The sequence below is a fragment of the Ranitomeya variabilis genome, chromosome 1 (genome assembly GCF_051348905.1).
Source record: "Ranitomeya variabilis isolate aRanVar5 chromosome 1, aRanVar5.hap1, whole genome shotgun sequence".
Lineage (NCBI taxonomy): Eukaryota > Metazoa > Chordata > Amphibia > Anura > Dendrobatidae > Ranitomeya > Ranitomeya variabilis.
The window spans coordinates 190,539,621-190,565,729 of NC_135232.1; the positions used below are offsets into that span (position 1 = coordinate 190,539,621).

The 26,109-nt window shown below is 43.9% G+C and overlaps 1 protein-coding gene across 1 annotated transcript in view; it reads left to right on the forward strand.

Annotated features, from left to right (window-relative positions):
- PHAX (phosphorylated adaptor for RNA export) overlaps nt 1–26,109 on the forward strand; it is a 65,189-nt gene that overhangs the window by 22,160 nt on the left and 16,920 nt on the right. The window contains exons 2-4 of the mRNA XM_077291224.1: nt 2,384–2,976; nt 21,717–21,837; nt 22,670–22,753. Of these exons, the coding sequence (XP_077147339.1) occupies nt 2,384–2,976; nt 21,717–21,837; nt 22,670–22,753 (798 nt within the window). The remainder of the gene's footprint in view (nt 1–2,383; nt 2,977–21,716; nt 21,838–22,669; nt 22,754–26,109) is intronic.

The window sequence follows — 26,109 nt, forward strand, 5'->3', positions numbered from 1 at the left end:
ATCCCTGATCGCTGCTGCGTGTCAGACACTGCGATATCGTAACGATATCGCTAGAACGTCACGAATCGTACCGTCGTAGCGATCAAAATGGTACTGTGTGACAGTACCCTTAGGTGAGAGGTGACAGCCGGGGAAAGGGACTGGAGGAGATGTGATGGAATGGGGTCACTGGTGCAAGTGGTCAGGCGAGAAGATGCAAGGAGCCTAATTACTTCTTCTGTGACTGGTTCAAAGTCAGAGAGTGAACTAGATGCAGTGGGGGAGGGAGGACAGTGCATGGTATGAAGGGATTGGGAGATAATTTCCTGTCTGATATGGTCAATTTTTTATTTGAAGTAATTGGCCACATCATCAGCGCGGAGATCTGTGGTTGGGGGCTGCACTCTTGGGTTGAGTAGGGACTGGAAAGTGTCAATATGGAGGAAACCCCACACCAGACCCATCATGAGAAATGGCAGTCTTTTCCACTCAGTGACTGTTCACCAGTGGGTACCCATGTCCTCAATTTCCCAAGACATTTTGGGAGTAGTTTCCCGACCGTTTGAGAGCCAGACATTGTATGTGGACCATACATCGGACCCCGACATCACTCTGAGGACCCCATTAACTAAGTCGTGAGGCTTGTTGCGGTACTCGCCTTCCTGACAGGATGAAACTAGTATACGAATTTCTTCTGTTGTATAACTGACACAATGGGCCCGATTCATCACTTGCAAAATATTGTAGTCACTTTTCTGTCTTTGTCTTGTGGGGCTCTTTGACAATTTTTGTGCCAAATTAAAATGGGGCACTTGGTCTTGGCGCCAAGTAAAAAGAAAAATACTTTTTTCCTTTTTTTTTCAACAATTTAAGACTTCTTAACATCAGAAGTAGCAAATTATTTTAGGAAGTTGCAGAATTGTACCAAAATAAAAAAACTTATTCGGGTCAGGTGTGTGTGTGTGACTGGAGTAGAATGCGCTAAAAAAAGCATTTCAGGAATCGTCTAAAATATGTGTATAAGTAAAGAGAAATAATAAATACTTAAACAGACAACTTAAAAAGTGTAAAGAATAAGGTGCAAATACTGATAAAAAGAGCAAATTACTCCAGAAATGTGGAGAATAAGCAATGATGAATTGGGGCTATTACCTTTTGCTGTTTTCTCCTTGATCCCTAAGCTTTAGGTCTGAATAATGAAGAGAATAGATATTCTTTTTATTTTACTCAGCTATAGCACCATTAATTCAACAGTGCTTTACAGACATCATCACTGTCCCCATTGGGTCTCACAATCTACACTTCCTGTCTTTGGAGTATGGGAGGAAACCGGAGTACCCAGTGGAAACCAACGCAAACACGTGGAGAACATATAGACTCCTTGAAGATGTTGTCCTTGGTTGGATTTAATTAAACTCGGGAACCCAGCGCTGCAAAGCAACAGTGCTAACCACTGAGCCACTGTTCCATTGCCCCCAATTCATCATTTGCAGGCTTTTTTTTTTTTTTAAATCACTCTTCTTGTTTCTCTTGTGGTATTAGTTTGGCGCTAAGTTAATCAATATGGCAAATGCGATTCATGAATTTGGCGCAAAGTAAAAAATGGGCTTTCTTCCTGTCTTCGTTCTGGCACATTGGTGTCAAGTGTCACAAAACTTGTACCAAGTTTTGTGACTTTTTTAAAAAGTCACAATTGATCAGGATTAAAGATGTGGAATTGAGGGGAAAAAAAGCAAGCACAGATACTTTAAAATAGACTTGGAAAAAGGCCCAAATAGAAAAATGAATTTGGGTATCAAAAAAGGCACAAAGGCAATGATGAATAGGGTCCTTTAAAGTCAAATCTGCTACATATTGATGCTGCTCTTATTATCCTAAACTTCAAGGTCATGTCACTTGTCAAGAAAAAAATACTTGGACGCCTTGTAAAAATCCCTCATCTTCTCTGATTCTGCACCTTTTTTTCCATTTTACACTTTGTCACGCCATTACAGAGATTCACTTTTATTTTTTCTGCAGCACACTGAGAAATCTCTGCTTTGCAGCCCCACTCAGCGTTTCTTTAGTCTTCTCTGTGGTTGTGTGCTTTCACCCTTGCCTCCCAGATGTTATGTGATGGTCAGTGTCTGGGAGGGAGAGATAAAAAGTGAAGAACCCCAGAGAAAACTGTAAAGAAATGCCTAGTTGGCCTGCAAGCAGAGATTTCACATACTGTGCTCCAAAAGCAATAAATGTGAATATCTCTGCAATTGAGTATCACAGCACAAAATGGAAAGGTGTGGTGAAATCAGGGGGCAATAAGGATTTTGATAAAGTATTTAACTCAAATTTTGAGCTAAATCATGAATTAGGCACAGTATGCACAGCAACATTTATAGCACAATAATTTTTTCTATTTTCACAGAAATTCAATGTTGGCAGCGATGATAAAGGTTATCGGAGTAACACGTCACTTCCAACCAGTATCCCTTATAGGAATATCAAAAACGTTGATTCTAGTGATGATAGCGTAAGTGACTCTGATGAGGATGATGGTTCTCCATGGAAACGTAAGCGCCAGAAGACTTCCAACCCTCCTCGTATTATCCCCAGACCAACACAGTTTATGTTTTCTGCTCAAAACAAGCAGCCAAAGAATAATATCTGGGGGGCAGTGCTGCAAGAACAAACCCAAGAGGCCGTGGCAAATGAACTTGGGATCATGGACATGGATGGCTTAATAGATATGAGCAGGCAGTCAGAGACTTATAATTATGTCCTCGCCAAAAAGATGATGACAAAGTCAAGTGAAGACGAAAAGTTGAGCTTGGACAAAGAATTGGAAGAGTATATGAATGAAGATAGGGAGCACGTAGCAAAGGAAGAAAATGGACACTTAAAGAGGAAGCGACCTGTGAAGGAGAGATTAGGTGAAAAGTTAGAAATGGACTACAAGGGCCGATATGAGATTACCGAGACAGATCCTCGAGACAAGGTTGCCGATGAAATCGCGTACAGGTCAGATCTCATGATTTCATTAAAATGTTTATCCTAAATCCTTAATGAATATGTCTGCGAAATTGGGAAATCCATATTGTGCACGTTTTTTGTGGTCTCCAAATATGAGACAGTTTTATAAACTGTGACAAAATGAGTGATCTAAAGCTAGCCATTAGTGATGAGCGAAAGTGCTCGTTACTCGAGTTTGCCTAGAGTGCACGGGTATGCGCAGAGTATTGCGGGTGTTCAAGTGACATGTTTGAGTCCCCGCACCCTCATGTTGTGCGGTTTTATACCGCTGCATAACATGTAGGGATTGCCTGACAAACACTGGCAATCCCCGCATTTTTAGTGGCTGTCTAACGGCTGTGAAGCATGTGGGCGCAGGGGACTCGAGCACTTGTTCTCATCACAACTAGCCATGCATTGTGTTACATTGTGTGTTCTCATGTTGGGTCAAGATGTTTAAGGCAGTGTGCACAAATGGCTGATTTTCAGTCATTTAGGTTTTTTTCTCTCGTAACCCCCACAGCAGCACACCAGAGGATGTTACTAGTGAAGAGCGAATATGCTCGTTACTCGAGATTTCTCGAGCATGCTCGGGAGTCCTCCGAGTATTTTTTAGTGCTCGGAGATTTCGTTTTTCTTGCCGCAGCTGAATGATTTACATCTGTTAGCCAGCATAAGTACATGTGGGGATTCCCTAGCAACCAGGCAACCCCCACATGTACTTATGCTGGCTAACAGATGTAAATCATTCAGCTGCGGCAAGAAAAACTAACACTCCGAGCACTAAAAAATACTCGAGGACCCCCGAGCATGCTCGAGAAATCTCGAGTAGCGAGTATATTCGCTCATCACTAGATGTTACCCCCAGGGCTGTGTAGTCGGTAAGCCACAGTTGCGTCTCCGACTCCTGGATTTTATCAGGTTCCGACTCCAACTCCTTCATAATTGGCCAATTCGTAACAATAAATTTACTGTTGTAAAATATTAACATCGTGCTTATTCAGTTTCTCACCATCATATAAGTAATCAGACCACTTAGAGCAAAAACTATATTTATTAGAATACAATTAGAATATAGCAAATAACTTTTATACACTTTTCTAAACTCTTGTAAGTAAATATGCAATAAACACTGTTATGCAGTTATTAAGAAGAAATCTATAAATTTGTCCTCAGAAAAAGTATTGCCTCTGTCAGATCCTCCTTTCATGGATGCCCTCAAATCTGATCTAATTATTTTGAGAACAGAGAACAACCTCTCTACACTAACTTGGGTTGGTGGCAAAGCAGTAACCACTCAGGCAACATCTCTGAAAATGTCAGGATACAGAGGAATCGCTTGTTGCACTGTTATTTTTGATGAACGGTCAAATTTCTCAATTTCTTTTAGTCCACATGAAAAATTCTGCTGAAATGTACTGGCTGTGTTCTTTGATGGGGATGACTCTTCTATGCGGGAACGCTTTGCACGGTCCTTGTGATCCAAATATTTTTCGAAATTAAATTCGTCATCAGTTGATGAGGGTGAAGAATGTGGCAGGACGACCAAATTCTTCTTGTTCCTCCTGACTGTTCTGCAACCCTTTCATCCTTACTGCTATTTCAAACAGAGCTTCTTTTCCTTTAGTTAGCTGTTGATCATCTAGAAGAATGCATTGGGTCTACATAAACAGCTGCCAAAAGAATGTTGTTTTGTAATAGTAGCTCCTCTCCGTTTCATTGATGTAGCAATGCCACTTGCAATTAACCCTCCTTGGGACAGGCAAAACATCAGGTTCTTCCTCTCCTTTAAGAAAATACCTGGAGTTAAGTCCTCTGCTTGTAATTTTTTAGTCACTGTAAATGGGTGCTCTAGCAATTTTTCCAGCTCAGTCACCTGATTCCACTGACTTTCATTTAGCGTCAGTTGAGGGTTAGCCATGTCTACAAGAAAGGTTTTCAGTACAACCAAGCGCTGAATCATTAAGTAAGTACTGCCCCATCGTGTAGCTTGACCAATAAATAATTGCCCCTTTTCCAGCACGTCTCTTCAAAATTAAGTCAACTTTAGGGGTTCTGGCAACAGCCAATTTTCTCACCTTGCCAATCAGTGCAGCAGCATGTCCTTCTTGCAGACTGTCTCTTATAGCCAGCTGTAGCGTATGCACAACACAGCGCATGTGATGAATGAAAGAACGTATTGACACAGTTTCAACAAGATCATCTAAACTATCATGTTGCTGTTTATCTGAAGCAACTTCCCTTTGCTCCTCAGTTACAATACTGTGTTCCTCTATTTCAAACATTTCTGTGTCTGTGGACCCAGAATGTTCTTCTAGCTGCTGGTCACCATCATTACTCTCATTCATTAGCTTAATAGTACTTATCATATTTGAAGCATTGTCAGTTACGACAGAAAGAACTTGCTCTTTTTTAAGTTCATAGTCTTGCAGAAACTTTTCCACCAAGACCTGGAGAAACTCACTGGTGTGATGAGCTTTGGTGTCTTTTACTGCCAATGTCTTGGTAACGATTTCATTTTTGTCACAAACAAATCGGACATTGATGGCAAAATAGTTCACTCTGTGACGTTTGCAGGCATCGATTTTAAGAAACAGAAAGCGTCCCTTGAGAGTTTTTTTAAGTTCTTCCTTTTGTTTAAAAGCTTCTTCGATTACTAATTTTCTAAGGCTATGTGCACACTTTGCGGCGTGCTCTGCGGGTTTTCCCGCAGTGGAATTGATAAATCTGCAGGGCAAAACTGCTGCGGTTATCCCTGCAGATTTATCGCGGTTTGTTTTGCGATTTCCGCTGCGGGATTACTCCTATACTATTGATGCTGCATATGCAGCAATATGCAGCATCAATAGTAATGTTAAAAATAATAAAAATTGATTATACTCACCCTCTGCTGTCCGGATCTCCTCGGCGCTGCACGCGGCGCTCCGGTTCCAAAGATGCTGTGCCGAGAAGGACCTTCGTGACGTCACGGTCATGTGACCGCGACGTCATCTCAGGCCCTGCTCGCACAGCAACTGAGACCGGACGGCCGCGTGCAGCGCTGAGAGGTGAGTATAGCATCATTTTTTATTTTAATTCTTTTTTTTTTTTTTTTTTACACTATGCTTCCCAGGGCCTGGAGGAGAGTCTCCTCTCCTCCACCCCGGGTAGCAACCACACATTATCCGCTTACTTCCCGCATCGTGGGCACAGCCCCATGCGGGAAGTAAGCGGATCAATGCATTTCTATGGGTGCAGAATCGCTGCGATTCTGCACAAAGAAGTGACATGCTGCGGGTTGTAAACCGCTGCGATGCTGCGGGTTGTAAACCGCTGCGATTCTGCGCGGTTTTTCCCGCAGCATGTGCACTGCGGTTTGCTCTTTTCATAGGGTTTACATGTTAATGTAAATGCTATGGAAACTGCTGCGGACCCGCAGCATCAAAATCGCCGCGGATCCGCGGTAAAACCCGCAAAGTGTGAACATGGCCTAATTCTCTCTCCAGAGAAACACCAAGCTTGCGGGCCATTTCCCCATTAAGACACATAAAAGCTGGTCGTGAAAATAATGAAATAGGCACACTATCCTTTACAACAAGCTCTGATCTGTTTTTTAAATGTATCTACTGTCATTGTCACAGTAACTTTGTCACTGACAAAATATCTTGCAACTGAGGGCTGCAAAGTTCTCTGCTCCTCTGTTTGGCTGGAAGAGCTGGGCACTGGTTCATTGGTTTGGATGCAGTCTTTCTCATCCACTGCTTTCAGTACTTCTGGATGAAAGCGCTGTAAATGTCTCTTTAGATTAGAAGCTCTGGTAGGAGCATTTTTATCTTTGCCTGAATATGCACTAATCTTGGCTTCACAGCATTTGTTTTCGTCTGGATCATTTGTCATACACTGACAGACATAATGTTTTCTATCTTGAGTGATGGTGAAATGTTCAAATACAGCTGATTTAATGTGACGCTTCTTTGACATTCTCAGGTTTTTAACTCTGCATTCACAATCCAAATGACAATTGTTTTTCCTAAAAACAATTGTACAAAATTATTGCCAGGTCGTACAACTGATACAGTGGTCAGTAATACTGTTATTCCTCATGTACTCACAGTTAACTGATGCAAAGTTTGTTGAAAGGATAATACTTCTTACAGTCTTCCTCTTCTGAGTAGCAGCTGTGAGATGCTTGGAAGACGCACACCTAGTAAACATCTAGTCTAGAGGAGGAGCTTTACTACTAAGAATTTGCAACACATTTTCACTTTCAGTTTCATACATTGTAAGTAGGGGGGTTGGGGCACCATGAGGTTAACCAAGTATAAGATTAGATAAGGGCAGTGGAGAACAGCAGTGACACACAAGAAGTAAGAAATCTCTCTATCTCCAGCAGAACTGCTGATCACTGTTGTTCATAGTTTGATAGAACATATATATTTGAGTAACATTTATAAAATTCATATGAAAGTTCAATTGTGAAATATTAATACATTTTTTTTTTTTACAAGCTGGAGTCGGTACATTTCTACCGACTCCGACTCCAACCAAAACTAACTCCGACTCCACGACTCCGACTCCACAGCCCTGGTTACCCCTTTCCTAATAGGGACAGGAAACACCAAAGAGGTTAAATAACTCCTCCCACAACCTCCCCTCAGTGTTATTTCCTGTCCCTACTAGGGATCAAGAGCTCATCCACAGTGTTATGTGTCGGCAACAGTCACCGGGGGAAATAGAGACCGAGCAGAGCAGGGTCGAGCAGCAGGGGACCGAGCAGGCTTACCTCTCCTTTCCGAAGCGCTGCTCCCGTCTCTGTTAAGGATTCCGCTCCAGTTGGCACATTCGGGCAAGGTCTGAGGGTATTCTTCAGCTGCAGGCCTCTGAGCTCTCCAGCCTCCTCTTCAGGCATTGCTGTATCCAGGCAGAGTGTTGCACTTGTATGTGCACGAGAGAACTTCTGGGGTGAGGCCGGCGGCAGGAAGTGATGTCACATGCCGACTTCATTGTACCGGATACAGGGATTCCACGCTGGAACGCATCGGAGGAATCTGCAGATCCCAATACAGAGCAGATCGGTGTCGGCTGACACACACACACACACACACACACACACACACACACACACACACACACACACACACACACACACACCTACCTACCTACACCTGGACATCGAGGGGGAGAAGGTCCTCTAATGAGAGGATAAGAGCCCTGGACAAGGAAGATAAATAAGGTAGGACCAACCCTGTGTGGTGGTAGCATGGAGATGTCAGGTTCCTCTTTCTCTGCATCTGCAGATCCCAGCACATGGAACTTGCACCAGGAAGCAAGTCCAAGACTTCACGGAGATGTGAGGTCTATACAAAAAACCTGGCCTCTTTACATAAGACATTATGTAAATAGTGCACTGACAAGGTAATCCGGTAAGAGCAACCTTCCTTATTGGGTGAAATTAAGGGCCTAATACACCAGGCGATAAAAACCTCCCTGGCTGCACTTTCCCAGCCCACACCATCTCCAAGTGTCCCACCAGAAGCTAAAAAGAGGAAGCTTAATCTAGAGGAGGAGGTGAATGATGACTCAGAATGAAACGTCGATCCCAGACGAACCTCTGGAAAAAGGCGAATTAATCCTGGACCCAGAGATCTCCCAACAGGAGAGATATTATTTCTCCTCAGGGAATATAGAGGAACTCCTCATGGCAGTAAGGAGGACCATGGACGTTGAGGAGAAGACTGCCTAGACTGCATAGGAAGAAATGTTTGGGGGGTCTCAGTTCTAGGAAGAAGCAGGTGTCTCCCATTCATAAAAACATCCGGGACCTGGTACTAGAGGAGTGGGAATCTCCAGAAAAGAGGCTGACCACTCCAGTGGAGATGAAAGACAGGTTTCCTGTGGACGACGATACAGCCACATGCCGGTCAGAGATTCCAAAAGTCGACGTCCAGATTGCGTAGATAGCGAAAAAAAAACTACACTACCATTTGTGGATGCCTCACAGTTGAAGGGCCCTCTGGAACGCAAGATGGATGGTCTACTGAGGAAATCATTGGAAACCTTGGCATCTTTGTTAAACACCAATGCCATGTCTACCTGTGTGGCTCTATCGATGTACCGTTGGCTAGGACAGTTGGAGGAACACCTGTCCACAGGTACTCCTAGAGAGGATATCCTGGCTTCTCTACCTCTCCTCCAGAAAGCAACAGGGTTCTTAGCGGTTGCCTCTGCTGAATCCGTAAGAATAGCAGCAAGATCATCAGGGTTATCAAATTCTGTAAGACTAATGCTCTGGCTAAGATGCTAGAGCATGGACATGACTTAAAAAATGGTCCTGCTCTTGACGAGCTCCTAGAGAAAGCTTCAGATAAGACCTTACCTGAACCTAGGAATACTAGGAAGAGACCATTTCGCCCCCCACAGGAACATGCATCTCAGTACAAAGGGAAGGGCAAATCGCGTCACTGGAGCTACCCGAAAGGGGGAATAGACAGGAATCTTTTTCTTCCTCTCTCCCAGAGATAACATAAGCCATGACGCCAACACAGTAGGAGGTCGCATATCAAACTTCCTTTCACAGTTGCACAAGATCTGTTCAGACCAATGGACTCTAACATCAGTCAGGGAAGGAATAAAGATAGTTTGCCTTGAATCCTCCAAAGAAAATAAAAACATGACTCTCCTCTCCTCTCTGGAGCTACAGTCCACCTTCATGGCGGGAGTGAGGGGCCTATTATCCACAAGGGTAGTCTCCATAGTCCTAGAAAGGGAAAGAAACAGTGGACACTATTCAAATCTGTTCCTGATAAAAAACAAACGGGTCTCATCAGGTTATAATCAATTTGAAACCACCGAACCGGTACATAACATACAGAAGATTCAAGATGGAATCCATCAGGTCAACAGTACCTCTGATTGGGCAAGATTTCATCATGGAGACAATAGACATAGAGGATGCATATTACCACATCCCGGTCCATCTAACCTATTGGAAATTCCTAAGGTTTGCAATTGCTCAGGGAGAACCTGCAGTCCATTATCAATTCAATGTCCTCCATTCAGTCTATATTTGGCTCCACGAATCTTCACAAAGATCATGTCAGAGGTCATGGCATACATCAGAGGTAAACACATATGCATAGTTCCGAAATACCGCAACAATTTTCTGCTGGTGGCTCCTTCAGTACCTATGTTACAGGAATATCTGCAGATAATGACCCAGCTCTTATCTCTTGGCTGGATAGTGAACCTCAAGAAATCAGATATGGTTCCCGCAACAGCAAAGACATTCTTGGGAGTCCTACTGAACTCACACAGCCAAACATCCTTCTTGCCCAAACAAAAACAGAGCTTGTTAAAATCAATGATAAAGATAACTACATAGCAAGAAAGTGGTGCCAATTAGATGGGCAATGTCGGTTCTCGGATCCATGACATCCTGCATCCAGATGGTAGCATGGGCATAAGCACATACCAGAATGCTACAGATGCACATTCTGGCAAACTGGGACAGATCCCCGGAATCCTTAGACAGGAAGATCCTGATGCCACCTTGCATTAAGTACATTAGATTGGTTCTGCAAACATCATTATGCTTGACAAAGCACTAAATATTGAATGAATCAACAAGTAGCAGTTTATAAAAAAAAAAAAAAAAAATGCTGTCATTATGTATGCATACTAAGCCAATAGAAGCAGAGGTAGAGGAAGGTAAAGATCAATCAAAATATAAATCCCTCTCCAAATAGATGTATAAACTGCCTCAGTGCCTGTAAACTAAAGGCGCCGTCACACTTAGCGACGCTGCAGCGATACAGACAACGATGCCGATCGCTGCAGCGTCGCTGTGTGGTCGCTGGGGAGCTGTCACACAGACAGCTCTCCAGCGACCAACGATGCTGAGGTCCCGGGGTAACCAGGGTAAACATCGGGTTGCTAAGCGCAGGGCCGCGCTTAGTAACCCGATGTTTACCCTGGTTACCAGTGTAAAATGTAAAATAACAAACAGTACATACTCACCTTCGCATCCCCCGGCGTCCGCTTCCTGCACTGACTGAGCGCCTGCCCTAACAGCAGAGCGGTGACGTCACCGCTGTGCTGTGGTTTCACTTTACGGCCGGCAGTCAGTCAGTGCGGGAAGCAGACGGCAAGGGACCTGACGGACACCGGAATGTGAGTATGTACTGTTTTGTTTTTTTTTACATTTACGATGGTAACCAGGGTAAACATCGGGTTACTAAGTGCGGCCCTGCGCTTAGTAACCCGATGTTTACCCTGGTTACCAGTGAAGACATCGCTGAATCCGTGTCGCACACACCGATTCAGCGATGTCAGCGGGACCTCAACGATCAAAAAAAGGTCCAGGCCATTCCGACACGACCAGCGATCTCACAGCAGGGGCCTGGTCGCTGGTACGTGTCAAACATAGCGAGATCCGCTACTGAGGTCGCTGGTGCATCACAAAACTTGTGACTCAGCAGCGATCTCGCTAGCAATCTCGCTAAGTGTGACGGGGCCTTAATGGTGAGGTGTAAAGATCAATCAACAGATAACCTCTCCAAGTGGATGCATAAAGTGCTTCAATGTATATAACCTAAATAGTAATCTGGGCTAGCAGCAAAGGAAAACTACCAAATGACAATAAGAACATATTAGTCTTTTTACCTTAGTGGTAAGCAGAAGTTTGCCTTGTCTCCCACCCCTGACGCATGTTTCGCCTATTCTGTGGGCGTGTGTAATAGGAGAGGCTAGATGTCTATTTAAAAAGCCCGCGGACCAAACCGGATGTAAGCTATGTCAGGTGACCTCCTGAAAGAATGATGCTGCGCCCAGTCGAAAAAAAAGCCCCTAAATATCCTTGTATATACAGTGATAGTTGCCGGAGAGATAATTGCGCATCCGGCACTGACTGCAATGCCGTGGAAGGACCTCTGGCCACGGTGGATCGCATGCATTCCACCCAGCTTACGCCAGGCGGAAGTCACGGCCACACCTTTTGCCAGAAGCAGGACGGTCCGGCGTGACGACAGCAGCGCATGCGCACTTCCCAGCATACTGAGTGTAATATGTGCAACAACTCAGAAGTCCGTTTGTATTAAGTTTTAATGAGTCATAACATGGTTAAGTAAATACATACAATCAACCACCCATATGTATACATGGTCATGTGTTAAAATGAAAAGAATAAATGCTTGAATGTGTATTTGAATAAATGATGGAGATGTGAATTGATGATGAGAAAATGTATATCCATGACAAAGTGAATATAATGTGAAACAACAATTGAATGAGTGAGTGGAAGCAAGGTGAAAAATAAAAAAAAGAAACTAAAAATAAATATAAAAATATAAACAAAATGATAAATGAATGCAATACCTGCTATGACAAAAAAGAAAAGGGGCAACCAACCTGTCTATTCAAAGTGATAAAGATGAAAAAAGAAAATAAAGCGATAAAGATATCAAAATTGTCTCATTTTATATAAATACATATATGTATATACACACGTATATAAACACTAGATGGGAACATATACCGGTACATAAGTGCAACAAAAACAAATCAGTCCTTATACATAAAAATAGGTCCATAAATATAGTTCAAACCCAGAAAATGTCCTTTTTGATAAGGTATAACAGTGTTAAATAAAGAGGTAACCCATCGGGAGGAGGGGGATTAGGAACGTGTTTTGGTTTACTGTCCATAAAACTTCCAGGATTCCCAAAAATTCCCGATGACACAGGAAGGTGGAGGCCACAAAGATGTGATATTCAGATCCATACAAAAAGGCTGCATAAGACATCTGCATAAATAAAAAATAATTGTTAGACAAAAAATAAACAATTAAAAACCCCCTCTCACCCATAAAAGTTACACTAGGGATTGAAAAAATGCTATGTTAAACCAAAAACAAATATTCTCGTAGTCCGAAGAAAACCTCTCCCCGTCTGCTCTATACTTAGAGGGTGCAGTAAACATACAGGCCAATTTTCTGAGCAGAACAGAAATCCATCCAGGGTAATGGAGTCTAAACCCCGAGGTCTTTCAGAAACTGACCAGAAGGTGGGGCCATCCAGAGGTAGATCTCTTCACAAGTGGGCAGAATGCAAAGACAGATCAATATTTTTCACTAAATCCAGCTGATCCTTGCTTAGGCATAGATGCTTTAGCCCACCCATGGAGATTCAGACTGGTGTATGCCTTCCCTCCAATACCAATCCTACCAAGAGTTCTACAGAAAATAAGATTGGAAGGGGTCAAGATAATCCTGGTAGCACCATTCTGGCCCCAAAGAAGCTGGTCCGGTACTCTGTCCAACTTTAGTATAGAGGGATCCGTCGCACTACCCCCAGTCAGAAACCTCCACCAGGGACCAATCTTCCATCCGGATCCCAAAAAGTTACATCTGATTGCATGGCTTCTGAGTTGTCAATCCTGAAGACCAGAGGATTGTCAGAAAGGGTCATTGTGATGCTACATAAATGCAGTAACAAATTCTATGTACCAGAAGATATGGAAGACCTTCATCTCATGGAGTGCACCCAAACAGCCGGACCTGCACCAACCAAACATGGCACGGATCCTGGATTTTCAGCAAGAAGGACTAGAAAAGGGTCTCGGACCTAGTACACTCCAAGTCCAGGTGGCGGCTCTAAATTCTTACTTTGACCAGACGTTAGCTGACCACCGATGGATCAGAAGATTTATGACAGCAGCATTTCACCTATGTCCAAGAGCTACAAATTTAGTACCTTCCTTGGATCTCAATGTTGTCCTAAAAGGGCTCACACTACCACCCTTTGAGCCCTTGTCATCTTTAGACATAGACCAACTCTCCTGGAAGACAGCCTTCCTAATAGCAATAACTAGTGCCAGGAGAGTGGGTGAGTTACAGGTGCTTTCAATCAGCGAACCCTACATGAGAATCTTACAGGACCGACTTATTCTGCAACTGGACCCGTCATTCCTTCCTAAAGTGGTCTCAAAATTACACAGGTCCCAGGAGATTGTTCTTCCTTCTATCAAGACCCAGGAAATATAAAAAGTTCCACACTCTGGTCGTTTGGAGAACGGTGCTCCACTATCTTCAGGAGATGGAAAAAGGAAGGACCAAAACCTGTTTGTTCACCTTTTGAGGACAGAATAAGAGGAAGAAAACTTCCAGATCCACGATCGCCAACTGGATCAAGAGAGCAATTTCAGAGATGTATCACATCCAGGGCCTTCCACCACCAGAGAAATTTACGGCTCGCTCTACTAGAGCAATGTCTTTCTCCTGGGCCGAGAAAGCCAGTACTTCCATCAAGCAGATATGCAGAGCTGCTACCTGGTCTTCTGTCCATACTTTTTCCAAGCATTACAGGCTAGACCTGATACCTGTCGAAGACTTGGCCTTCGGGAGAAAAGTCCTCCAGGCTACAGTCCCTCCCTAACATTACTCTTGGGTACTGCTCCTGTGTGCTGTCGTGGGGTTGTTACTAGAGAAAATAGAATAAGACTTATCGGTAATTCGGTTTCTAGTAACCAACGACGACACGGGTAGATCCCTCCCTTTCCTAAGTTTTCATTTTCTCATATAAAGAGAATAAAATATAATTTGAAGTATTCTTACTCCTGTGGTCCTTTACAATAACACTGAGGGGAGGATGTGGAAGTGGTTATTTAAACTCTTTGGTATTTCCTGTCCCTATTAGGAAAGGGGTAACCTCCTTCGGTGATGGGTTACTTGAAACCGAATTACCAGTAAGTCTAATTCTATTTTTTATTTTTTATTTTTTTGGAGGTGGGGTGGAAAGGTACAGATTTCATATTTAAAATCCACAATGAAAGATCATGCATGCTATATTCTGTTGTGGATTCATTCCAGATTTGCAACAAAAACATACCCATTGCTCTGCACAGGGCAGAGCATTTACAGAACACGTGTAGATTTTAGGTGATTTCTGTGTGTACACTCGACCTAACACTGCTTCTGTTACAATTGGCAGCACACCTCTTCACAAAGGTAATCTGGCTTGACATGTATCCCTGGTCATGTTACAAGTCTCTTTAAATGGACAAGTCTTGTCTTAAAGGAATCCTACTTCTCTTAGGTTGTTACTGTGTAAAATAGTCTCTTGTAGTGCAAAATGACTAATTTGCATACTTTCTCCAATGGAGCATTTGCTGTAACATTCCATATGCAGCCATCTTTTTAATGAGTATTTCCCCAGTGAGTATTGAGCACAGGTCCTATTATTTAGAATACTAACTCTCACCAAGTGTGAAATTGTTCCCCTCGTAAACTGTTATTTCTCCTACGCCTCATTGGGGGACACAGGACCATGGGTGTTATGCTGCTGCCACTAGGAGGACACTAAGTAAACACAGAAAGAATAGCTCCTCCCCTGCAGTATACACCCTCCTGCTGGCTCTCAGTGAACCAGTTCTTGCTTAAGGTACCTTCACACGAAACGACTTTGTAACGATATCGCTAGCGATCCGTGACGTTGCAGCGTCCTCGCTAGCGATATCGTTTAGTTTGACATGCAGCAGCGATCAGGATCCTGCTGTGATGTCGCTGGTCGCTGAATAAAGTCCAGAACATTATTTGGTCGTCCGATCGCCGTGTATCGTTGTGTTTGAAAGCAAAAGCAACGATACCAGCGATATTTTACACTGGTAACCAGGGTAAACATCGGGTTACTAAGCGCAGGGCCGCGCTTAGTAACCCGATGTTTACCCTGGTTGCCAGCGTAAAAGTAAAAAAAACAAACACTACATACTCACCTGCGCGTCCCCCAGCGTCTGCTTCCTGACACTTACTGAGCGCCGGCCCTAAAGTGAAAGTGAAAGCACAGCGGTGACGTCACCGCTGTGCTGTTAGGACCGGAGCTCAGTCAGTGTCAGGAAGCAGACGCTGGGGGACGCGCAGGTGAGCATGTACTGTTTGTTTTTTTTTACTTTTACGCTGGTAACCAGGGTAAACATCGGGTTACTAAGCGCGGCCCTGCGCTTAGCAACCCGATGGTTACCCGGGGACCTCGGCATCGTTGGTCGCTGGAGAGCGGTCTGTGTGACAGCTGGGTAAGCTGCAGACACATAACTTAACCCTTCCCCTGCTAGTAAGCGCTTTCCTCCAGGCTTTACTATGTCTCAACCAAAGCCTCACAAAAAGTCTGGGAAAACCCACACTGTATTTTTCGCTGCATGTACCTCTTGTAAGGTATCATTACCCTGGGGTCACAATACTGCATTGTGCACAGCTTGTGAACTGGTGACTGCTCAGGATCCACCTGTTGCTGATACTTAACCCAGTGAACCTAGTCCCCCTGAGTGGGCTACCTCCCTTTCCCGATCTATGGCATCCCTGGCAAAAGCTTTAGACTCGTTCCGAGACCCTTCCTCTAACCAGGGCATTAATACGGACGACGCTTCCGATGGTCAGAACCCCTTGTACTCCATGGGGTCGAACCTTGCCAAGGAGTTCTCACTCTTCCAGGAAAAGGACTCATGCCATATCCCCAGACCATCAACGGTTTTCGGGTTCTGAAAGCTACATTTCCTCCCCTTCCATTGGGGCTAGTAGAGAACCTGTTTCAGAGGACGATGCTGATACGTCCCTAGATCAGGAATTTCATCACGATCAGGAGACTCGACTCTCTAATTGAGTCAGTGAATAAGGCTTTCAGACTGAGGAGGAACCCTTATCTAAAACTGATCATGCCGTGTCCTTTAAGAGGACCAAACGAGCTCAGTGTTCGCCACTCATCCCGAGTTTAAGCAAATTGTTGAATCTCACAGGATCCGTCCAGATAAACGATTCACAGGGCAGAAGCCCGTGGAGTCCAGATATCCCTTTGCCCAGGATCTAAGAAAAGATTGGTCACAATCTCCCCCAGTAGATCCTCCGGTATCGCGCCTGGCTACGAAATCTGTTTTATCCTCCTCAGAGGGCGCCTCTATTAAAAATCCAACCGATCGTCAGATCGACAATATGGCGCATTCAGCCTTTAAAGCCTCAGCGGCCGCACTTTTCCATCTTTTGCCGCTACGTGGGTGGCTAAGGTTATGACTCACTGGGCTGAGGTCTTGTCTTCAGCAGTACTGGATACCAATCTTCCCCCTGAGATAGCAGACCTCGCTACTCAGATAGCCAGAGCTGGAGATTTTGTAGTTACCACGTCCCTGGATGCCGCTGACTGCGCTTCTCAATCAGCAGCAAATGCCATCACCATCCGGAGGTCCTTATGGCTCAGGGACTGGCGTGCGGATTCTACTTCCAAAAAGTCATTGACTTCTTTCCCATATCAGAGTGGTCGCCTTTTTGGCGAAAAGCTCGACCAGTTAATTTCTGACGCCACTGGAGGGAAGAGTAAATTTCTTCCACAACAGAGACCCTCTCGGCCCTTTCGGAACCTGCAACCACAGGCTCTGTCCCGATTTTTTTTCGTTACAACTCAAACTGGTCCTCTACTTCCACATCTCCCGGTTCCGGCCGGGCACAACGTGGAGACAGAGGTTCACAGGCCTCTTTTAAGCCTTCCCCTTCATGGAGAGGCAGGCCAAGGCAGCCGGGATCCAGAGGCGTCAGAACGGGCAGACCTTCCACACAATGACTCCCTGCGGTATCCGGGGGACACCCTCAAAGTAGGCGGCCGCCTGCTTTCCTTCAGTGCCGCGTGGCTCTCGGTCATTCACGACGAGTGGGTCCGCGATCAGGTGTCCTCCAGACAAAAGATAGATCTCTTATCTCGTACTCCAAACAGTTTTTCCTGTCTTCTCCTCCCAGGGCAAAATCATCAGAGGTCTTCAAAGCTATAAGCTCTCTGAGAAAAGACTGAGTTATTATTCCGGTCCCTCAAAGCAAAAGGTTTCAAGGTTTTTATTCAAACCTCTTCATTGTTCCAAAGAAGGATGGTACAGTACGGCCCATACTGGACCTAAAACTGCTGAACAAGTTCGTCAGGGTACGACGGTTCCGGATGGAATCGCTTCGTTCTGTCATCGCCTCCATGGAAAAAGGCGAGTTCCTGGCGTCTATAGACATCCAGGACGCATACCTCCACATTCCTATTTTACCTTCTCACCAAAGGTTTCTTCGCTTCGCAGTTTAGGAAGATCACTTCCAATTCGTTGCTCTGCCCTTCGGCCTCGCCACCGCTCCCAGGGTATTCACCAAGGTCATGGCGGCTGCCGTGGCCATACTCCACTACTACATACTCCACACTGCTCAGGGCCGCTGGTCCCCCCAGGAATCACGCCTTCCAATCAACATCTTGGAAATCCGGGCGATCAGGCTGGCACTTCTCCAGTTCCATCCCTTCCTAGCAGGTCGCCCAATCAGGATTCAGTCCAACAACGCCACTGCAGTGGCATACATCAACCGCCAAGGGGGAACCCGCAACAGGGCGGCCATGACAGAGGTAGGCGACATCCTCCGATGGGCCGAGGAAAACCGCTCAATGATCTCTGCGGTTCACATCCCGGGAGTGGACAATTGGGAGGCCGACTTCCTCAGTCGGCAATGCCTCGACTCCGGGGAGTGGTCTCTCCATCCGGAGATCTTCCACCAGATCTGCTGTTGTTGGGGAACCCCGGACGTGGATCTGATGGCCTCACGGCTGAATTCGAAGGTTCCCGACTTCATGGCTCGGTCCCACGATCCGGCAGCCATCGGGGCAGACGCTCTTGTACTCCCATGGCATCATTTTCGGCTTCCGTACATATTTCCCCCGCTTCCTCTCCTGCCGAGAGTCATCAAGAAAATCAGAGCGGAGAGGGTACCGGTAATCCTGATTGCGCCAGATTGGCCGCGCCGGGCGTGGTATGCGGAACTAGTTCAACTAGTTACCGACGTTCCCTGGCGATTACCGAATCGCTCAGATCTTCTATCTCAAGGCCCCTTTTACCACCAGAACTCAGAGGCCTTGTGTTTGACGGCATGGCCGTTGAGTCCTGGGTCCTAACCCAGGCAGGTTTCTCTCCAGAAGTCATAGCTACCATGATCAGTGCTGGAAAGCCTACGTCTATGCGTATCTATCATCGCACTTGGAAGACTTTCTTTTCATGGTGTAGCGACCGAGGACATTCTTCTCTACATTTTTCCATCCCTTCCATTCTCGAGTTCTTACAAACGGATTTGGACTTGGGTCTCTCCCTTAGTTCTGTCAAGGGGCAGATCTCAGCCCTGTCTGTTCTCTTCCAACGCAGGATTGCCAACAGATTACAGGTCAAGACGTTTATTCATGGAGTCTCCCATCGGGCGCCCCCCTATAGGATGTCGTTGGAACCATGGGATCTTAATCTGGTCCTCAGAGTTTTGCAACAGGCTCCTTTCGAACCTCTGTAGGAGGTTTTCCTGTCTTTTTTCATGGAAAGTTGCTTTTCTAGTTGCGGTCACCTCTATTAGACGAGTCTCCGAGCTGGCGGCTCTGTCCTCTTAAGTTCCGTTCCTGAATTTTCATCAGGATAGGGTGGTTTTGAGGACATCCCCGTCTTTTCTACCGAAAGTTGTATCCTCTTTTCATCTCAATGAGGAGATTGTCTTACCGTCACTCTGTCCGGCACCAGTCCATCGCATCGAGAAGGCCCTTCACACACTGGATTTAGTGAGAGCTCTTAGGAGATACATCTCGCGGACAGCGTCTTTCCGCAGGTCAGATTCCCTATTCGTGCTCCCGGAAGGACCGAGGAAAGAGTTTCCCGCTTCCAAGGCGACAATAGCCAAATGGATCCGTTCGGCTATTCAGGAGCCCTACCGAGTCAGAGGTCTTCCTGTCCCAGCAGGGATTAAGGCTCACTCCACTCGGTCAGTGGGTGCGTCTTGGGCCATCCGGCACCAAGCTTCGGCAGCACAAGTTTGTAAGGCTGCGACTTGGTCCAGCCTGCATACCTTTACAAAACATTACCATATTCACTCTCAGGCCTCGGCAGATGCAACCGTCGGCAGACGAATTCTGCAGGTGGCTGTGCAGCATCTGTAACTTGTGGGTGCAAGTAGCAATTGCAGTTAATTGTTTCCCACCCAGGGACTGCTTTAGGACATCCCATGGTCCTGTGTCCCCCAATGAGGCGTAGGAGAAAAGGAGATTTTTGTGTACTCACCGTAAAATCCTTTTCTCCGAGCCAATCATTGGGGGACACAGCACCCACCCTGTTAGCCTATTGGCTTTGGTTTTTGTTGCGTTAACTTGCTTTTTGACATAGTTCATCCTTGTTAAATAATAAGCTCCTACTGCTTTGTTACCGAATTGGTTCACTGAGAGCCAGCAGGAGGGTGTATACTGCAGGGGAGGAGCTATTCTTTCTGTGTTAACTTAGTGTCCTCCAAGTGGCAGCAGCATAACATCCATGGTCGTGTGTCCCCCAATGATTGGCTCGGAGAAAAGGATTTTACGGTGAGTACACAAAAATCTCCTTTTTATTATGCTTATTATTTTTCTTTTAGCGCCATTCATTCCACAGCACGTTACATACATTATCATCACTGTCCCCATTGGGACTCACAATCTATATTTCCTATCAGTATGTCTTTGGAGTAATGTGAGAGTAAACCCGTGCAAACACGGGGAGAACATGCAAATGGCTTGCAGATGTTGTCCTTGGTGGGATTTGAACCCAGGACCTCAGTGCTGCAAAGAAACCGTGCGAATTAGGCTACTTTCACACTAGCGTCGTACGACGCACGTCGCAATGCGATGTTGCAACGTACCGACGCAAACTGTGATTAGAAAAAACAACGGTGGCAGCGGATGCAGTTTTACAACGCATCCGCTGCCCCATTGTAATGTCCGGGGAGGCGGGGGCGGAGTTCCGGCCGCGCATACGCGGTTGGAAATGGCGGACACGACGCACCAAAAAACATTTCATGTAACTTTTTTTGTGCCGACGGTCCGACGCAACAGGCGACGTGTGCCAATTCGTCACAATGCGTCGCTAATGCAAGTCTATGGAGAAAAAATGCATCCTGCAAGCAATTTTGCAGGATGCGTTTTTTCTACAAAACGACCCATTGCGACGTGCAGTGCACGACGCTAGTGTGAAAGTTGCCTTACTGAGCCACCATGCTGCCCGAGCTCTACCATTCAGCATGCAGTAGTCTTTCCACACTTTATGATCTTGAAGTAGAAGTCCAGCAATGGGAGGAGACCCATAAAAACTTCCAAGTTTTATTCAAAAAATCTACAAATCAATAAAATTCTCTATGGTAATGAACCACAGCGAACGCGTTTCAGATGTAGTCTTTTTCATTGCTCATACAGGTTTTTATGGAATTTGTAATTTTTTTTCAATAAAACTCGAAGTTTTTATGGATCTCTTCCCTTTGCTGGATTTTTTTTTTCTTCTGCTAATTTCCCCTTGACACATTACAAGGTTCCGTGCATTGAGAATCCTGCCCTGGGTGCGCTGACGTTGCCTCTGTGTCCTCTCTAGATTTTAACTACTTCCATTTCTTGTCTCCACCTAAAGCAATTTTCCAAGTAAGCAGTCTGCTGTAAACGGACCATTATAAGTTGAGACCTCAGTGTTATTTTGCTTGCCGCGATACTAGAGTGTAGAATTTCTATTGTAAACTTTCATGGGTTTGGGCAGAACACTTTTTTTTTTTTTTTTTTTTGAAATCTATCACAGCCATGGGATAAAATCCAATATAAAGGGACTGCTAAATTCATTTCTAAAAGTTGGGTAAACTGTTTAAGGTTTTTTAGTTGTCTAAGCACCTAGCAATCCTATATTTATTACAGGAATAAATAGGACCATTTTGATTTGTTGTGTTTCTCAATCCTGTGTAGACTCCAAGAGCCAAAGAAAGATCTGATTGAGCGAGTTGTAAAAACTATTGGCACAAAGAAGGCGATAGAGCTACTTATGGAAACGGCAGATGTGGAACAAAATGGTGGACTTTTTATCCTGGTAAGTATTTTATTTTCAGCTAATGTCATGTTCTCGGGGCCTTTCAAGTCAAGTGTTTTCTGTGCTTTAAATTTATTTCCATTCATTGTAGGAAGATATTAAAATGGATTTCACATTTCTTAGTATACCAACGAGCATTGTTGAATCTGTTACTGGTTACATACCCGATTCTACCCTAAACTTAGGATATAACCTCACATCATAAACTTAGGACATCACACTCTGAGCTTTCCTCTACTAATACTTTTGTAATACCCAACGGTATGTTTGATTTTTCGGTATAGTTTCATCATAAATCTGTTTGAACTCCAGCTTTAGAGGCTTATATACACTCCAGCTAAACTCATCATGTTCCAAAATTTTGATTTCCTAGTACATCTTTATAGCAACGAGCGCTCCACATCACCCTGAATAGGCATAATAAACATAGATGTACAGCCCTGTAAGTAATTCTGAAGGTCCATTTATGTACAAAATGTAAACGTGGCACTCGCAGTTATGACAGGTACGATTGGAACTTGTATTCACCTGAACAAAAAACAAAGTTTATTTTCTGACTGTGAGCTTTTACTTAGTTGAAGAAAAGTTCTAGAGTAACTTTAGCCATAACGGAGTCCTGTGGTCTTTTTCACCCATCAAACAGGTGCATATAATATAACATATTGGCTTCCTGAAGCAATCACTAGTAGGTGGTGACAACTTGGTGCAGGCAAACAGCATGTAATTTTTCACATGTTTCTGATATAGATATCCATATCTGCTGCATGGACAAGCAGCGTGCGCCAACTTGTGTATCTACATTTCCTTCTAAATTCAATTGTTTGACTTGCAGAATGGAACCAGGAGGAGGACTCCCGGCGGTGTTTATTTAAATCTCCTGAAAAGCACGCCAAGTATTACATCTGATCAAGTGAAGGTACGTGCTATGAATATAATGGTGGTGGAAGCCATAGAATTTATAACTAGTTATTGCTTTTCCCTATCATAAGGTACTGAAAAACAGAAAAAAATAATTCTAGCTTGGTTAAAACTCATAGCATTGGATTATGAATTTAGTTGCTATGGCATTCATCATACGGTAAAAATAATTAATCTTCAAAATCTATTATACACAAGGGGGTGCAGAAGTTATCAACTGGTCATGTTTTTCACTGCCACAGCCTCTGTCCCCGACACTGAAACGAAGCATCATCAGTGACCTCCATTTCTGGAGCTGGGTTAGTCAGTACTGTACAGAGCATGCATAGGTAGTCAATTCTGACATATGCTCAGTACAAGCATCCTTACAATATTCTTCTCCATGCACTGTGACAATGTTCTCCCTTGCTGGCTCTTATTAGAATCGATGAGCTGGCAACAGAGCGCACTGTGCGCATTTTAAAGCGAGAAAGTGGCGTGCAGAGACCAGCCCTGTCCAAGTGATGTATGTTTCGGGTGCAGAGCTAGTCTCCGCTTGCCTGGTTATCTCTTCACAGTGCGCACTGACAGTTTGTTCTGCTGCCACCTCATCACTTCTAATTAGAGCCTGCAAGGGAATGCACTGTCACTTTCTGTCTCGTTTGAGTATCCCAGCGTGCACTGGTTATTCTCAAACTAATTGTCATTGAAACGGAAATAGGTAAAAAATACAATAAAGCTGTTAGATTAGAAAAGGAAGGGTAGAGCCTTTAATTTAACCATATTAGAAAAACTATTACTTTATATACTCGAATATAAGCGGACCCAAATATAAGACAAGTCACCTAATTTTACCATAAAAACTTGGAAAACTTATGGACTTGAGTATAAGCCTGGGATGCATGGCCCCCTCATCCTTATCCTGGTGTGCAATGCCCCCTAGTCCCCATCCTACTTACCTTCCTAACGTGCCCTCAGTGTCGTGTTCTGATGCCAGCAGCTGATTTATGCTTGTAAGCAGTACATGGCAGTGAGGTCATGTGCTGCTTACAAGCAGAGGACAGCTGCCGGAATACTCACTGCTCTCCACACCGGGACTATGTGCGTGGAGAGCAGAGAGTATTCATCACTCTTTAGCAGCGGGCACAGCAGCAGCCGCCAGCTTCCTGCAGCTGTCGGGCGATCACTTGTGCCCGCTACTGAAGGGAATGAACATTCCCTGCCCTCCACGCCCATGGGAGTGGAGGGCAGTAAATATTCATTCACAAATGTAGCAGCCACACATGATCACCCGGCCGCAACTTTTGTGCACGCTATTCAAGAGAAATGAATATTCACTGCCAGCGCAGTGAATAGTCATTTCTCTTGAGCAGCGGGCACAGGCTTTACCCGCAGCAGCCGGCTCCTGCTTCCTGTGACCTGCAGCTCCCCCTCCAGCTTGTGGGACCCTTACTTGAGTATAAGCCGAGGGGGGCTTTTTCAGCATAAAATGCTGAAAAACTCGGCTTATACTCGAGTATATATGGTATAGTATTAAAGTAAATAAAGACATTCGGATGAAAATGAATATTTGTTTCAGACCATCCTTTTTAATTTTGAGTTGTAGTGTTTTTATTTTCCTACTGATGGGGCTGAGTGAGGGCTGTTGTCTTTTTGTTTTTTTTTGTTTTTTGCGCAATTCATTGAAACTTTGTATTGGAACCAATTTGAAGTTCAGAATATTTTTTGATCGCTTTTTATTCTGAAGTTTTGAGGAGTCAGAATGAACCCAAGACAGCAAATCAGGAATTGTTTAGATTTTTTTTTTTTTCTGATGTTCAGCAGATAATAAGTAATAAGGCCGCTGTTGTTCTGGTCATCAGTTTTATGAGACTTATATAGGGCTTTATTTGTTTTGCTACTTCATCACATTAAAAAGCACTTTTTTGTAATTTGTTATTGCACAGTCATATTCTGTTTTTGTTTTTTTTGTTTTTTTTTTGTTTTGGTTTTTTTTCCATTGCCATTTGAGGGCTTGATTTTAGCAGGACGAGATTACTTTTTCATTGATGCCATATTTTAAAATATATTTGGACCAATTGTGAAACATATGAATTATACTCTTATAAAATATATTACTGTAAAGCATTTAATGTACATTGTATCATTCCTGTAATTTAAACCTTTTGGTTGATTAGTATACATAAACCGAATCCAATATCTCTGGTGTTAAAAGATTTTTATGCCACTCTCCTCCTCTTTCGGGTCTGGTGACTAACAACAGTTTAGACTTTTAACCCCTTGGTGATAGAGCCAATTTGATACTTAACCACCAAGCAATTTTTACAATTCTGACCACTGTCACTTTATTAAGTTATAGCTCTAGAACGCTTCAACAGATCCCACTGATTCTGAGACTTTTTTTTCGTGACATATTGTACTTCATGTTAGTGGTAAAATTTCTTCTATATGACTTGAGTTTATTTATGGAAAAAACGGAAATTTGGCAAAAAAAATTTCAATTTTCATACTTTTAATTTTTGCACCCTTAAATCAGAAAGTGGTGTCACACAAAATAGTTAATAAATAACATTTCCCACATGTCAACTTTACATGAGGACAATTTTGGAATTGGGTATGTATGTGTGTGTGTATGTATGTATGTATGTATATATGTATATGTGTATATATATATATATATATATATATATATATATATATATATATATATATATATATATATATATATATATATATTTTTATATATATATTTATTTATTTATTTTTTTTAGGACTTTATAAGGGTTAAAAGTTGACCAGCGATTTCTCATTTTTCCAATAAAATTACCAAAACCATTTTTGTAGGGACCACCTCACATTTGAAGTCACTTTGGGGGATCAATATAACAGAAAATACTCCAAAGTGACACCATTCTAAAAACTGCACCCCTCAAGGTGCACAAAACCACATTCAAGAGGTTTTTTAACCCTTCAGGTGCTTTACAAGAACTAAAGCAACGTGGAAGGAAAAAATTAACATTTTACTTTTTTCACAAAAAATTTACTTTGGAACCAATTTTTTATTTTTTTTCCATAAGGGTATCAGGAGAAAATGGACCACAAAATTTGTTTATGCGGTTTCTCCTGCGTACGCCAAGCCCCCCCCCATATGTAGAGGAAAGCCACTGTTTGGGCGCATGGCATAGCTCAGAAGGGAGGGACCCCTTGATGTACCTAAACAGTGGAACCCCCCAATTCTAACTCCAACCCTAATCCCAACCCTAACCATAATCCTAATCACAACCCTAATCCCAACCATAACCTTAACCACAGACCTAACCCTGAGGCTACTTTCACACTAGTGTTGGGCACTGCACGTCGCAATGCGTCGTTGTG